At 42.0% G+C, this 17,552-nt stretch overlaps 1 protein-coding gene across 4 annotated transcripts in view; it reads left to right on the top strand.

The window, feature by feature from the left end:
* The window catches only part of TP53BP1 (tumor protein p53 binding protein 1), a 94,255-nt gene that overhangs the window by 40,270 nt on the left and 36,433 nt on the right, over positions 1-17,552 (top strand). For 3 of the 4 annotated variants that reach the window (XM_083184072.1, XM_083184074.1, XM_083184073.1), the window contains exons 10-11: positions 13,390-13,484; positions 16,126-16,310. In XM_083184072.1, the coding sequence (XP_083040198.1) occupies positions 13,390-13,484; positions 16,126-16,310 (280 nt within the window). Of the gene's footprint in view, positions 1-930; positions 1,075-13,389; positions 13,485-16,125; positions 16,311-17,552 lie in introns of those variants that run through there. The other variant, XM_083184075.1, reaches the window with a different exon arrangement.

The raw sequence follows: 17,552 nt of genomic DNA, 5'->3' as shown, positions 1-17,552 counted from the left end.
ACAGCCGGCCAGCTCTAGGAAGAGTCCTGGTGGTTCCGAACTTCTTCCGTTTATGGATGATGGAGGTCACTGAGTTTATTGGGACCTTCAAAGCAGCAGATATTTTTCTATACCCTTCCCCAGATTTGTGCCTCAAGACAATCCTGACTTCCTTCCAATCAGCTGTATTTACCACAGGTGGACTCCAATTAAGCTGTAGGAACATCTCAAGGATGATCAGTGGAAACAGGATGCGCCTGTGCTCAATTTGAGCTTCACTGCAAAGGCTGTGAACACTTATGTACTTGTGATTTTATTAATTTTTTTATTTTTAATAAATTTGCCAAAATCTCCCAAAAACTTTTTTCACATTGTCATTATGGGTGTAGAATTTCGTGTAGAAATGGGTCACAGTGTGTAGAATTTCGAGGGGAAAATTGGAATTCAAATATTCAGTGCATAACAAAATGTGGAAAAAGTAAAGCACTGAATATTTTCCAGATGCAATGTATCAGAAATAATATTGCATCCCTCCCAACATGACAATGCTCTGTTCCTGGACTTTCCTCTTAATCATGTATGATTACCAAAACCTGTGATGAAGCACCTTTCTTATCAATTAACCAGGTTAAACACAGGTGATGGCAATCATACATTCAAGTGAAAGTCCAGAAACAGAACATCGTGTCCCTCCTGGATAGGGTCATGTTGGGAGGTATGATATTGACTGCAGCCAAGATGTTTTATATAACCCCATTTGTATTTTTCACGCATTAGTTTGGCAAGTTCATTTTAATTTTAGATTTTTAAATTTGGTGAATAAATACTATTGGATGGTTAATGCCACCTGTCCCCATAGAGTAAGTTAATCCTACTGTGCCTGCTCCTAAGTTCTATTTGTTTTTCTTCTTCCCTTGGAAAAGTTGCTGCCACAGAAATGGATATTCAGATGTTGCTTAAACACAAGAATTTAAGCAAAGGTTAAAGGCGCAAGTCTAGCCCAAAAATACCAGTACATCAGGCAACATGCAGATGATGTCCAGTTTTAGAGAAAGGGGCTACTTGCTGGACCCATATGGGAGTGCAGCTAAACAGGTGATAGCGGAATCCACATTTTACTCAGTCAGAAATGTCTACTACATGCTACAGTGACTACCTTGACCACATTAATAGATGTATTCCATGTGCAACAGCAATATTGTAACAGACTATTGTGCAACATTGTAGGAGTCAGGTTAACTTTTTGAAATGGCCTATTTGTAAATGGGAGGGATAAGTATGTACTGTACAAGCAGCTCCTGCTGTTTAAAATGATATGCAGCATGCCTATATTCTGTGTATGATCACTGCTGTATCTGCATAAGAAATGTAACGTTGCATTGTTTTCCAGGAAAACACTAACATAGCATTTAGTATGGAGATACGACCAAAGTTGCAGACAGGATGTAGGCAGGCCAAATATCATTGTAATCAATCGTGCTTTCTAACCACTCGGAGGTTAACTGCAAATATTCAGTATTGCACAAATGTATTCTTGAGTGACCACAGCAGATATCTCGGGTAGCTTATATGGTTCCTCCATTCACACCCGCAGCTACAAACTGAAAATGGCGTTGGCCTTTTGTAGCTTATTGGGCTACACATAGCATATTTAACTGCAAAAAGTCTTCTCCTCCTGAAATCCTTCCCTGCCAATGGCGGTCTTGAATGCATGTTCAGTAGGACTGCTCATTCCAGTAGTCCTGCTGCTAATCCACACACATTACAGCAACAGGTTGCTTTTGGAGCCCGTGTCCCTGTGGATGAGGTTTTATACATCTGCCCAATGTATTCACATCCTGCAATGTGATACTGGGGACAATTATCATCCTCCAGATTACAGTATTAATAAATGGCCTCCAGAGTGTAATGGCCATTGGAAGATGGCTGTTTGTCCATGCAGAGTGAGGATGATGAAGCGCCTATGTACAGATGTGTCCACAATATGGCACACTTAGAATCCATCTACTTGATACATTTGGAAAAACAGCTACCGTATATACTCGAGTATTAGTCGACCCGAATATAAGCCGAGGCAACTAATTTTACAACAAAAAAACTGGGAAAGCCTATTGACTGAAGTGGGACCCTCACTCGAGTATAAGCCGAGGGGGGCTTTTTTTAGCATAAAAAATGTTCTGAAAAGTAGGCTTATACTCGAGTATATATGGTAAGCCGTGTTTTACATGTTGTGACAAATTGAGAGAAAAAAAGCCAAGATGTATGTGGACTCACAGGGGCAAACGTAGGATTTTTAGAAGGGGGTTTCCAGAGGGGCGGAGCAAAGCACGGGGATGAACACTTAGGTGACCCAGTATATGCAGGGTCAGTTAAAGTATTATAGATATACATAGACCAAATATATATAAATAATAATAATAAATAAAAAAAAAATTGTGTGTGTGTGTATATATATATATATATATATATATATATATACACACAGGTATTCAATGCCGGTGCGAGGGGGTTAAACAGTGAGGATTGCTGAAAACCAGCGATCCTCGCTGTTTAACCCCCGCGCCGGCCGCTCGCACTATGCAACGCTCTGGGGAAATCCTCGCCATCACAGGACGGCGAGAATTCCCCAAAACAGCGAGACCCGCGGCTGCTGCAGGAAACTCGCCGTTTTTAGCCGCGGGTCTCGCTGCTTCTGGAGCCGCATCCGCCAATTCCCCCTCGCTCAAAAAACGGAGCGAGGGGAAATTGGCGGATGAGGGGGCTGCGTTGAATGCTGTCAGGGTGAGTGGTGACAGTGAGCAGGAAGCCCTGCTCGCTGTCACCACTCGCCCAGAGCATTGAATACCTGCCAAAGTGTATGTATGTGTAGGGGTATTATATCAACCGCTCAGCATGAAGGGCCTGGATCAGTAATTTCCACTAATTACCCCTTTACTGCACAGATGGTGGGAGATGGGGTAGGAGAAGGGGACATTGGGCTGAATGAAGGGTCCCTGATACATAACTTCCCGGGTGGTAGAGGATGTTTAATATGCAGAGGAGGGGTGTATAGTGGAGTGGGCTTATTATTCATAATTTTCTGGTGGGAGGACAGCTGGCTTGACTGCAGATATCTCCAGTTACCGGAAATAGATTTTTTAGATTTTAATGGAATAAAAAACTAGAGAATCCCACCTACCAAATGGTATTGGAGACTAGGGGATCAGAGTTCAGGAGGCAGAGCAATCTGCCAACGAGAATATAAAACTACATACCAGGTGTGTGGAGCTGGAGCAGTAACCAGCTGATGGAAGGGTTATATCTCTGGTTCTGGGTACAGTAGAGACAAGCTAGTGTCCTTCAAAGGGGGAAGAGTCCCAGCTTTTGGAATATACTCTCAGAAAACTCTCTAAGTCAGACAGAACCTGAAATATCTGACTGGGAAGAGCAATTAACAGGCTTGGATAGGGACCACTGCTTTGAAGCCAGATTTCTCCGGTTCCCAAGGGCCGATTTTCAAAATTCCGGTACTTGTGTATTATCTGGGCGCCCAACGCATCGCATTGTATGCCCTATACAATGGGATGCGATGCGATGCGATGGGACCCGATGTTACCTTGAAATTAACGTGGAGTGGTTGTACAACCAAAATTGTATACCATTGTATGGCATACAATGCGATGCGATTTAACCCTTCCCGCCCATTTGTAATCCCGCCCTCTGGCACATCTGGCAGAATTTCACTCTGAGGTGATTTAGTGAGGAGAGAAGAAGTGTATTGGAGAGCTGGTGTGATCGTGAGGTGATTTTGTTAGGATTGTGTTGGATTTGATTCATTTGACAATGGCTGCGTCTTCATCTGCATCGGTGACTCTCTTTAGCCTGCCGCAGACCGAGGAGGATGCTGTGCGCTTCTTGCAGGACCGGAATCTTCTGCCGGTGACATCCACATGCAGCAATGGACATCCGATGAAGCTGTCCATTAAGGAATACAAGTGGAGGTGCTATATAAAGAGCTGCAGAAAGAAGGAGAGTCTTAGAGCAGGCCTTTTCTTCCCCGGATGCCGACTACCGTTGGTAAAGTTGGTAAGATTCATTTACTCGTGGTGCGAGGAGCTTACATCCATAGACTACTGTGATCGCCAACTAAATATGTCTAACAAGACAGCGGTCATGTATAATGGCTTAATGCGGGAGGCCTGCGAAAAAGACTTATTAGCACAGCCGCAGCGCCGCATTGGAGGCCCGGGCCAAATTGTCGAAATTGATGAGACTCTCTTTGTTAAGCGACAGAGTAATGTGGGTCCAGTACTCCCACAACAGTGGGTCTTTGGAGGAATATCCAGAGAAACTGGACAATGTTTTATGACCCCTGTGCCGCAACGGGATGCATCTACCCTAATGGCGGCAATAATTGCCAATATAGAGCCTGGCACCACAATATTCAGTGACTGCTGGCGTGCGTACAGCACTCAGGAACTGGAGCGCGCTGGATACCACCATGCGAGGGTTAACCATCGCTACAACTTTGTAGATCCTGAGAGTGGAGCTCACACTCAACACATTGAGCGACTGTGGGGATGTGCCAAATGGCGTAACAAGCGGCAACGAGGTACTGCTCGGCAGAACCGGGAGTCATATATGCAGGAGGTTGTATGGAGGAAATGCCTCGCAGGCAACAACCCCTTTGAACGCATCTGCCATGCATTAACTCTTCTTCCTAAATCAAATTGACTGTCATTAACACTGTGATTGCTGATTCTTCATTATATTTATTGTTCTATTTAATCATTATGTTCCTATTTAATCATTATCTTTATTGTTCATGGTGTATTTATTGTAATCATTATCTTTATTGTTCCTACGGTATTTAATCATTATCTTCTTTAAATTAATACAGTTCTTCTGTTAAACCTGTTGTCATTACGGTCTCAGATGATTGATATTGGTGGTGTGAATGTGTCCACAAGGCCCACAGCCAGCCCACTATCAATGCCAACCCGAAGCATGCGAGCGGCGGCGGTACGCGTCCTCCTACCTTTTTCATACCCCCACTATCCACGTCGGCGTGGAGTTGATTTTATATAGTGTGGCGAGCCACCGAGCCCGAAGCGTGGCGAGCGCAGTGGAATACGAGCCCGAAGCGTGGCGACGCAGATTACTTTAGCCCGAAGCGTGGCAAGTGGACGCGGAATACATGTAAAGTAATCCGCGTCCCCTCGCGGGGCTCGCTGCGCTCACCACGCTTCGGGCTAAAGTAATCCGGGTCCCCACGCGGGGCTCGCCGCGCTTCGGGCTCGGTGCGCTCGCCACACTATATAAAATAAACTCCACGCCGACGTGGATAGTGGGGGTATGAAAAGGTCGGAGGACGCGTACCACCGCCCCTCGCGGGCTCGCTGCGCTCGTACGCTTCGGGTTGGCGGTGATAGTGGGGGTGGCGTTAACAATGGGGGGGGGGGGGGGCGGGTGGCATTTCACATACTAATCACCCATCAGGGTGGCTGTACAATTAAAAATCGGGTCTGGGGGTGCATTTCACATAGGAATCAGGCTTCCTGTACAATCCAAATTCGCGTCGCATCGCATGCGGTATTAGTGCATACGATGCGATGGGACCCGATTTTTAATTGTACAATGCCCTACGATGGAAATATTGGACGCCCAGATAATACACAAGTACCTAAAATTCTTGTACCCATGGAAAGAGGGGAACCTCAGCTTTCAGCATAGGGCCCTTAGACTCCTGGGGGGTTTCTGGGGACTCAGAAACCCCCCCTGCGTGCGCCACTGACTCATCTGTATTTTCACCTGTTGAGTGAGCATGCTGTTTTGGGGATGCTGTGATTTATTTAAACTATGACTTCCTCCGGATGTTCCTCCAGCGATCATGGAGGAAGCTATAAATGATATCTGTGGTGCTTATCTCAGCCAGGGACAGTCCTGGCTGCTTTTAGCCTCTCTTCAGCACCAGGGCTGCTGCGGGGAGAACTAAATGAGACTACAGGACAGGTTGACAGTGGCACAGTGTTAACCTGGCTGCAGGTGCTACCCAGGGACAGGTACCCGGGAAATTAGACACTCTTGAGTCATCAACTATCTGCCTGAAGACTTGAAGTGCTATAGGCAGGACTGTAACTGTAGCATTGCAACTAGTGCAATATGTATTGCTAATATACATCACAGTAGCAGGCACCCGGCTCCTGGATGCAGTGTGCTGTCCGACTCCTGGCTGAGCTGTGTCAGTGAGATTTACTGTAGCTCCTGGCTCCTGAAGTAAGAGATGTCAAGATGTCTTTCCAGTGTGACTGCCACCAGGCTCGCTGCAGCAAAAAAGGTAAGCAGTACTAGAGCTCAGTAGAGTAGGGTGGGTTGAGAGGACTGATGAGGAGGAGAAGGAAGGGGGACAGCAGCTCTCTGGAGTGTGTGTGTGTGTGTGTGTGTGTGTGTGTGGGGGGGGGGGGGGGTAATGGGATGTTGAGGAGGAATGATGAATGAGGTAGAGTATTTAGAGGAAGGGAGTTGTACTGTGTAATATAACCTCTATAAGGGGTACTACCCTGTGGTATAATGGGACTAAGGAACATTACTGTGTGGCGTATTGCAAATTCGTTCTATTGTTTGGCCAAACGCCTTCCCCCTGTCAGGTAAGATAGGCTTTTAAGAATGCTCTCCAAGTAACTGCTGCTTTGCACAGATACAAGGTGAATTTATTCCTGCGATTCCTACTCCTCTGTATAGTTTTGTGTGGAGACCTTCTGGTCCTGCTTATTATGATACACTCTAGCGTCCTCCTAAAAGAAAAGATGTAAGATACCAGTTGACACCTTTTTTTTGTTTCCCTGGAGTGTCTCCTTTTATTTGGTGTTTATTAGGAACAGTCTATACCAGTGGTCAGGGAACTCGGTCCTGATTACCCCATGCAGTGCATGTTTTGCAGGTCTCCTCACAGAATCACAAGTGACATAATTACCACCTGTGGACCTGCTGGGTTACCAGCAAAACATGCACTGTGAGGGGTAATGAGGACCGAGTTCCCTGACTACTGGTCTATACAGTGGTTGCAAACATGGCTTCTACTGCTATAACCCTAGTTACACATTATTGTTCCAAACTTCCAGCAGTGAGGGAGTTTAACCATTTAGCTGCCACTTGTGTCCATTACCCTAACTTGTCATTACATACTGTATGTGTATGTTTTGTCCCTGTACTTGGCCATAATGAGAGGCTGCTGGTGGCAAAGTTTTTTTATTTTTTTCACATAAAAAAATTCTTGTCTGCATATCTTACAATGTGAGTTTCTAAGATTACATTTCAGATATGTCCCAAATTGTATTACCAAGGAGTAATCCTGTGGGAACTATGGCCAGCCTCCTAATAACATCTCTTCTATATCGTCTCCCTTTCTTGAGAGACCTGTTTATGCTGGGTACACACCAGGACGACTAGGGCCCGATCCCCACAATCTAGATCCAATTCCGATCAATTGGATGTAGATTGTGTGCTGATTGGGCCCTTTTCTGACCTGGTGTGGACGATACCGATCCGATGCGCGGTCCCGCGGGTCGGTCGGTCGTTATTGAGATCCTACCTGCTGCAGGTAGGATCTCAATTACGACCATACAGCCGGGTGCGGGTCGCCATCGGATCGGACCCGCTCACGGTGCACATCGTGAGCGGGTCGTGCCCCCCCGCGTCATCGTGAGCGGGTCGGACGAGACACTGACGACCCGCTCACGATGTGCATCGTGAGCGGGTCGTCCTGGTGTGTACCCTACATTAGTTGTGGTTTCACAAATGCCCTCTGCCCCTTCACCCTCTGAGGAGAGAATGACAGGAGAGCAGTAAGCTGATATGATTGTTTTTCTAGACCTAGACAATGTGACTCCTGTTACACCTCCTACAAGGCAGTGTATAATTTTATAACTGGCCTCTGCTATTATTGAAATCCCAGGTGCTGTCTAGCATGAGGCTTAATAATGAAGTGAATTAACAGTTCATATCTCTGTGCAGAATGAGTTTGACCTAAAGTAGGTGGGAATCTTCCAGTAACACAGGTAAGACCTGGTTTTTAATAGGAAACCTTAATGGTTTGTTATTTTTATTTATGTCCTGCCATGAGGGTTATATAACGTTTTAGATAGATGACTAGAGCTCTGTGTGACTCCAGTGCCAGGTGTCTTTTAAAAAATATATATATATATATATTTTATTTTATTTTACATACATTTTTCCATGAAATATTATGTTGCTTCTGCTGATCAATATAATATGTGGCATGCCTATATTCAGTGTGTGACTGCCGCCGTATCTGTATAAGATTTGGAATGTTGCCGTGTTTCTTTTAAATGCGTGTTCCCGCAGTCTCACACAGAATTTAAACATGCCACATATTTTAATTAGCAGAAGCTGCTTGTGTTGACTCCCTTCTGCAAATAAGAAACTGTTTCATGGAAAAATGTACAAAAAATAGACCTGGTGCTACAGAGTTTACATATGCACAGACCAATAGCCCCTTTTTCCAGATTATTGCTGGACCCATTCGGGTCATGGCTCGGTGAAAAGGATCCTTGAAAAATAACCCATGTTCAGTGACCTGGGAATTCACCCTGGGTAGCTGCCAGGGTTGGACCCAGGAACGGTACCATGTAAACATTTTGAATCATGACTAAATATGATGTTATCTCCAAGTGGCAGTGGAATAGATGGGTGCAGTGTGAAAGGGGGTCTACCCGATAATATTCTGGGTACAGCTTACTGTATGAGTGGCTGTGACACTGGTCAGAATTTTGATGGAAAAGGGTTTTCGCATTATTACATAACATAAAACCACCATAGAGTTACTTGAAGGAGGGGTTACATTTGCTGGGGTTTGTTGCCCATAGCAAACAATCAGATTCTGTCTAACATTTTCTTGGATGCCAAAGAGAAATGATAGCTAGAATCTGATTGGTTGCTCTGGTCATTTCACTTTTAGAAGCTTTGAACTGCATTTCAACCATAGGAATGTTAGATACCCGCTGGATAAGGTCACGAGATTGCTGTTTATGGCCTATATCTTTGGCCAAAAGGATACTAACTCTCCTGCAAACTGGTTACTTCCTCCCATTCCCACCTCCAGGACTTTGGCCGTTGTGCACTGCATCTCTGAAATTCTCTACCCCTCTCTATTAGACTTGCCACCTCCCTACAAAACTTTAAACGGGCACTCAAGACCCACGTCTTCATTAAACCCAACCATCTCTCATCCTAACCCTATGTTTATGTTCGCTTCTATCCCAGCTGTGTCACCCCAGTTTTGTCTGCCCCGTACCTTTTTAGAGTGTAAGCTCTAACGAGCAGGGCCCTCTCTCCCCATGTTTCTTAGAATATATCTCAGCCACTGTTATAATTGCATCAGTGTCCGCTGTTGCAGCTGTCTTTTTTTGATTTACCATGTAATTATCCTAATTTGCATTTGTACTGTAAATCATAATCTTTCTTGAATTGTTCTTTGCTCATCTAGGTATTGTCAGGCGCTGCGGAACCCTTGTGTGTAAATAAATGATAATAAAATAATTATAATACTAAGCAACTATATATATATATATATATATATATATATATATATATATATATATATATATATATATATATATATATATCCAGAATGCTTAATAAAAAGCAGGGGCACTCACCAGTTTTGCTTCAGTCAGCAATTTTAATGCAAAAAGTCACTCAAAAAACTTTTTTGAGTGACTTTTTGCATTAAAATTGCTGACTGAAGCAAAACTGGTGAGTGCCCCTGCTTTTTATTAAGCATTCTGGATATATTTGGCTGTTTGAACTGGACTGCCTTAGTGGTGCACCCCTACTAATCAACCCGTCTGGATGTGAGTGCAGGACCCTACGCCTATATATATATATATATATATATATATATATATATATATATATATATATATATATATATATATATATATTCTAATTAGTATTTAGTGCACACCTGCATTTTCTTTTCTTTATGTATTTTGTGGAACTTTAAGTCTTGCCATTGTAGCACCTCTCATTATGTTTAAAATTTAGGGTTTGCAGTCCAAATCCTCCCCCCCCCCCCCCCCCCCCCCCCCCCCCCCCCCCAACACCCATAAATTTTCATCTCCTGGACATAGAAAGTCTGAACGCACAGAACTTCACAATGTTGCATATGTTTACTGATGCTCACGCACATTTCACCAAAGCTCATTTGCATTTGAACCTCCTTATTGGTTTAGTATCAGGTTTCTCTATTTATTAACATATTTTTTTTGTCTTTTTTGTTTTCATTTGCTTTTTTTTCTGTACTTGTATTTGGGGAACTTTTACAGATTATTTTCATAGTTGAACAATTGTAGGTGTAAACCTTTAAAATATTTGAGTGAGTACTACTGTATAATTCATAGTGACCAGTAAGTCTTGATGAATGCAGACTTATCACTGAGTGAATCAAGAATTTCCTTCCAGAATTGCCCCTTGGAGCTTAGTTTGTATTTCTGCACTGATGTATTTATTTCTCAGAAGTAAAGGCCCATACACACGGGGCGATTTTGAGCTGAAAGCTGCTCAAAACACCAAGTTTGAGTGGCTTTCAGCTCAAAGCCGCCCAGTGTGTATGGCCCGGCAATGAGCGATAATGCGCTCCCGCATCATCACTGGGAAAGACGTTCATCTGCTTGTATTACCAGCAAATGTGGCTTTGCATAGCGCTCGCTATGCAAAGCCGTCTGCCCCACCCTGCTGACCGCGCTGGGCAGGGGGAAAGCCGCTCAGTGTGTATACCTTGAGCAGGCTTTCCCCCCAGCTGTCCATACATGCTGGGCATAATAGTCCCAAAATCGCCCAGTGTGTATGGACCTTAACACGCGTAATGAGGGGTGTCAATACTGTGCATCTGAAGACTCAATTGGGAAGATTCAAAAAGTGTCTGATTAATTTAAATGTAAAAATATGTAACAATAAAAATGTATTTTTCCTTTTAGGTCTGTATATAAGTGCTATTTAAAAAAAAAAAAAAGTACCTTTTGGGGCACCCATTTATCAAAGAAAGGATTCTCCTTAGATTACATTTATTGGTGCACCCACGTTTGACAGAGGGGGAGTCTCCTATTTTAAATGTGACCATTTTTAATATTTGCAGCAGACGATAGCTGAAGCATTACACAAACAAATTGAATTTAAAGAGGTCCCTCGTTTAATGCAGCAGGGTATTTAGCCCAAAAGATGTTCAGCCTTGTGTCCCATATCCCTACTATACATAGGAGATTTTTTTAATAGAGACAGTGAAAATTAACAAAAATAATCTGTACACAGAACCTGCTTTTGTCTTCTTTGGAAAGATGGATTACTGGCAATACAAGAACCATACAGTATTTCAAGATGAGAAACCATCATGTTTCAAGTTCTGTAAATTAAACATTTTGGACCTTTTGCTTAAAATTTATGTGACATGTTAGAATGTAATGCTAATGGTATTTTCTGAAATCGCAAACTGTTCTACAAAAAAGACAACATATCATTTGTATGGGTACTGCTCTAAAATATCAGTGATACTGACGTAGCAAAGGGGCTAGTGCAGAATCGACTCCTTTTGGGGGAGGAGAAAGGCCCTATTTATTTCTATAGCTCCCGCATATAGTACTCTGAAGATCTGTTCATATGCAGTCCTCTTTGTACACCAAACACTTCTAAGCTAGTTGCTGGTATGAGATTTTTTTCTTCTTTGGGCATAATACGCATGGAGGATGAGCAATAATCTGAGGACTACAGTACATATATCATTTTTTTTCCATCCACAATTCTGATGGGTATATTTGCTGTTCAGGTTTATAGAAGTGGAGATGTTGCCCCTAGCAAACAATCAGATTTTGTCCGTTATCTTCTAGGAGTAGACTTGCTGTACTGTCCCATTAAAGCAGATCACTAATGAATTACACAGGTCCTGTGGCTGGCTGACATACTGAGCCGCTTTCCCCCTGCCCGGCGCCGACAGCAGACGGCGGGTGGCTTTGCATAGTGCAGAGCTATGCAAATCCGTCCATCTGCTGGTATTACCAGCAGATGAACTGCTTTCCTGGTGATGATGCGGGAGCGCACAGCAGCACTCACCGCTCATTACCGGGGTATACACACCGGGCAGCTTTATGCTGAAAGCTGCTCAAACATGCTGTTTTGAGCGACTTTCAGCTCAGTCGCCCAGTGTGTATGGGCCTTCTCCACTGAAAACATATTCAGCCTGATTAACCTATCTTTGTATTCTAGTGATTCAAAACCTTTTTCTAGCTTAGTCACCCTTTTCTGTACCTGTTCTAATTCATTTATGTCCTTTTTAAGGTGCAGTGCCCAGATCTGAACACAGTCTAAAAAATGCCTTGTAAAGAGGCACTATCACATTGGTATTCCTTGAATCCATACCCCTTTTAATGCATGACAGTGTCCGGTTTGCTTTTGCTGACTTGAGCAGTGTGCACTATTACCCAATTTTTCATCTATGATGACCCCCAAGTCCTTCTACAGTAGAATTCTCTATAATAACTCCATTTAGCCTATAAGTAGCTTGTTCATTTTTGTTCTCGTAATGAATTACTTTACATTTATCAACCTTAAACTACATTTTCCACCTTTCCGCCCACCACTTTGCAGTGTATCCACATCCTCTCCTGAGTTCATTTCCTTACTCCATTTTGTGTCATATGCAAATGTTGCAATGTTACTCACTATGTCATCAGTATGGTCATCCTAGTCAGAAAGTGCTAGATTAATAAGTAAATCTGATTGCTATGGCCAACATCTCAACTTCTATAAATCTGTACTTAAGTAAATATACCCGTGAGTATCTACAGTAAGGATCTAGAGAGTGTATCTATCAAACATAAAGAATATATTGTAAAAAAAACCCTCTGGGCTCAAAAAGTCTTGCTAAACTGAGCTCCTATTGCATGCACACATTTCTTTGGCTGTCACATCCAGTAAGATGTAGCACCTACCAGAGTGTTCTAAATCTTTGCCTCTGGAGGATTGGACTTGAACTTTGTTTAAAATTTGCATATACTATTAAAATGAAAATATTGATGCCTTCAATGTGTGAATTTTAATGAATGCAAAACAGATTTTTATGTATATATGATAGTTTCATGGATTTGCACCTATATGTATATTTAAGGATAGTAGAGCTACACGCGTGAACTCAAAGGAGTAAAGCCTATGAGCATTGTCTGCTTACTTCCTTAATTGTATCTGCCCCTTAAGTAGTCAGACACTCATGTTTGTGTAAAGTTGATTTGGTTACTGATTCAGTGCTACTCTTGAAAGTGTTGTGAACTTTTCAGTTTCTGAAACGGCATATGACGTGTGAGGCTTGCACTAGTGAAAGATCTCTTGGATAACTCTTGTCTTTGTTTTCCTTCCCTTGTGTAGAGTTTCCTCAGACCTCGTTTCTCCTACCCCAGATGCTATCCAACCTACCCCCATCATCCTGCCCAGCTCCCCCACTGAACAGAAGGAAGAAGAAGGTAATCTTCCTCTGTCTCTGCTTTATATTCTGCTCCTTGCCTTTTCCTAATGCGTTTACAGGCAGCTGACCATTGTTCATTATTATACTGCACTTCTAAGCTTCTTCAGTCTAAAGTCCCATACACATAGTGATATTTTAAACTATATTGCGGATTTTTGGCTCTTCTGAGCAATATTGTTTAATGATGCTGCTCCCTCGGGTCATTAACGATGTCCTCCGTCTGTACAATTTGACTATATTGCTAATAACTGCATGTACGGAGTGAGGACCCGATGACATCCCTGAAACAGTATCATTAACTATACTTCTCGTTCGGTGTGTACAATATATCGTTCACCAAGAGTTCAAGGGAAATCGTTGACGATATTTCTCATGGAGTGAATAGTCTAGTGTGTACCGAGCTTAATTATTGGCTGGATCTTTTTTTAGCAGTCTACCTAAAGTAGTTTGCCCTTCTGCTCCATGGGAGGTTTCTGTCCTCCCTAAACTCGCCTTAGGACACCTGCGTTACGGTTTGACAGGTGTACCGCCCCAGTCAAACTCCCCACCTGCCACCTTTTACTTTGTAGAAGAACATTCCCATAGGAGCTTAAGAAATTATTTAAATTATAAAAGAATCTACTGTATAGCTATTGGTTCATAAGCATGTCATGATTTTACTGTTAAGTTATTGTTAAAATCACAATGAGTAGTCTTTCAAAAACTAAAAGAAATATAATGTTTTTCTGTTAAGGAAAAAAAATGATTTTTTTTTTTGGTAAAAATATGGTTTTCCTCCAACCTTAATTGTCAGAAGCTTTCCACTGGGACCACCTTCCTGTAAGCTGTTGGTGCGCCTGATGAAATTGGTCCCCATAAAAGAGGACCTAATTTGTAAGTAGGCCTCAACAGAGCATTAGTGCACTCCACTCCTTATTTTATTTATTTATAGAGCTTACAATATATATTGCCCACAACATGCACCCATACAAACTAGAGTTCATTTTTTGTCAGGAGCCAAAATACCCTTATATTTTTGAATTGCCTGCCATTGGTGAACTGAGGTAGGCATGATAAATGTGGTAAGAGGCATGGATAGTGTACTGAGACTGCTCTCTTCTGCTGCTCACTCTAGAATTAGACCTGTAATTTTAGGAACTCCAACAAAGCAGAGGAAGGGGTCTAAGGATGGTATCTGGATGTTAGTAGGTCGACATATCAATGAGTTTTTCACATTTCTTACGTTTTCTTGAACATTTTCATACTTTACCACCCAAGTGGACAATTGGGGATAGTAATCTTGCCTGAAGCATGGTGAGAGAAGCGGTAAACTAATTGGGGGGTCCATGTGCGGCAAGTTAAAGATTGAAGCCCCAAATATCTATAACTAAGGTCTACCTTTTCGTGTCGCCCATTTTCATATCAACCATTGTCAACATTGGGCAAGTTGAACTTTTAGACACTGTCAAACTTTTTACTGTATAATTTTGTTTAATCCAATAGTGAGCACTTTGTCAATATTTTAAAATCTGTGGCTACAAGGGAAATTAGTAAGTGATGTTTAGGATTCAGTAAATAGCTTTTTAAAATGTGCAAATCTTTAAAAATGTATTTTGTTAATATTACAAATATAGGACCTTCTCTTAAAAGGTAGAACTGTTGTGTCAGACAGAACTGAATGGGTTATGGTATTATGGGTTGATAGTGTCTAGGTCAACATAGACAAAAGGTCTATGTATGAAAGTTTTACATGAGGTTCTTATGTATTTTTGGAGTAAATTTTAGATTTTAGCACATTGACCCCAAATTAGTGTGCCGCGTCGCCCTTGTATGGCTCGCTTTGTGCAAGATGCCTTGCTCTGTTACCGCTGCACTTGTCACACTTTACAGGCTCCACATAAATGGTAAATGTAAGACAATTGTGTATCTGTACATATACTGAGGATGGCGTTTGGGAAACACAGGATTCGAGCTTGAAGTTGTCATGCAGGGCAAACACATGGTGGTATAAGTGATGGCCTCTGATTTCAGGCTATACAGGGAAATGTTTACTAGACACAATATTACGTTTAGTTATTTCGCTTGTTTAGTATTTTAATGCATTGTCCACTAAATCGTCTAAATTTGAGCATGAAATGAATGTTTAAAAGCACAAACTTTTCTACCCCCCTCAAGAAAATCCATGTAATAGGATTCCTGCCATCTGCTTTGGCAATCTCGTACCCCCATGTAACACATTGTTTGTAATTAAGACTATAGGTGCCCATACATGGTACAATTATTGTATACAATATAGCATCTCATCGCACAGGTTTTGCAATGCAATGAGATGAGATCTAGTACAAAAAGTATGTGCTGCACATACTTTTTGTACTAGATCTCATCTCATCACATTGCAAAACCTGTGCGATGCAATGAGATGAGATATTGTATACAATAATTGTACCGTGTATGGGCACCTTTAGGCGAGTGGCAGATGAGCAAGTTGTGTACCTACTAATTTAAATCTTTAGATCCTGATAATTAAACACCTTATTATACTGTAACACAAAATACTTGTATGCGCCATGAATGTATGTTTTTCTGTTACTCTGTATATGATTTGAGTACTTTTCTCTTCAGGAATGTGATATTTATTTTCATTTGTGTTTTTATTGTAGTTGAACCCATGGAAACTGAACCTTCAAATAAGTCAGAGACGACAACAAGTCGGCAGATGGACGCCACAGAACCCAATAACTACCCTTATTTAGCTGTACCTCAAGTATCAACCCCAGTGTGCCAAAGTGCTCCAGCGTTTGTGCCAGGATCATTTGTGGTACCGTCACAACCAGAGTTTTCTCATGTAAGTATTCTTATATACAAGCACAAAATCGTAATTATTGATGGGTTTTAATCAACTAAGGAATTATGTGAACTGTAAATGAAATTGTAAAACAATACATCAACCCGGTTGATCGCTCTCTTCTCATACAAACACTCTCCAGAACACAGCCCTTTCTTGGTTCTCTTCCTACCTATGTAATCACTATTTTATTGTTCGCTTCTCTGACTCTACCTCCTCTTCACTACCCTGCTTTTCTTAATTTATACCTCCTCTGTTGGCAAACTAATCAGCTCTTTTGGATTTCAGTATCATCTGTACGCTGACTATACTTAAATCTATCTATCAACCCCAGAGTTGTCACCATCAGTATTACTCCGTGTATCTGAATGCCTTTCTGCCATTTCATCTTGGATATCATCTCGCCACCTCAAACTCAACATTTCCAAAACAGAATTTGATTCCCAACAGCCATGAGTAGTTACCAACCTGATATTCCTTCTCAAATGGACAAAACCATGCGCACTGCAGGTGGGGCAGATGTAACTTGTGCAAAAATTTAGATTTGGGTGAATTATTTTGTTTCTGTGCAGAGAAAATACTTCTTTATTTTTACACTGCATTATAGGTCTCACTTTGAAGTAAAACCCCACCCAAATCTAATTCTCTCTGCACATGTTACATCTGCCCTCCCTGCGGTGCACATGGTTTTGTCTATTTAAGAAGTAATTTGCCTTTGTCAGTGAACCAGAATAAGGGCCTATGTCCGTTTGTTACTCCCCAGTGACACAACATCACTATTGCCTATTGTAAAGCGCAACAGAATTTTCTGTGCTATATAAGAAACTGTAAATAAATAAACACAGTATCTAGAAACTGCTGCAGTGTTCTTATGTACATTATGCCATTGCAGTGAAACAGGCAAAAAGCAAGTTATTCTATTAGTATCAATCTTGGCAGTAGGTTGTCCTGTACAGTATGTTTAATATAAGACATCCTGGGTCCAAGGTTGCTACTGATATGATGATAACTTTTGTTGTTTGCCATAAAAGACATATGCTCCATACACACGGGATGAGGGAGCCTCCTTGCTGAGCTGTACTGCTCAGTACAGACTACTCAGCACACAGCAATGTGTGCTGAGAGATCTGGCACGGTCCAGTGTTCTCTTGTAAGAGAACACTGGCACTGGTGTTCTCTTGTGAGAGAACACTGGCGATGACTAGATAAATACTGCATGCAGTATAAATCTAGCCCGATGAT

Source organism: Crinia signifera, chromosome 4 (genome assembly GCF_055691185.1).
Source record: "Crinia signifera chromosome 4, ASM5569118v1, whole genome shotgun sequence".
Lineage (NCBI taxonomy): Eukaryota > Metazoa > Chordata > Amphibia > Anura > Myobatrachidae > Crinia > Crinia signifera.
This window is presented reverse-complemented; position numbering and strand designations above follow the sequence as displayed.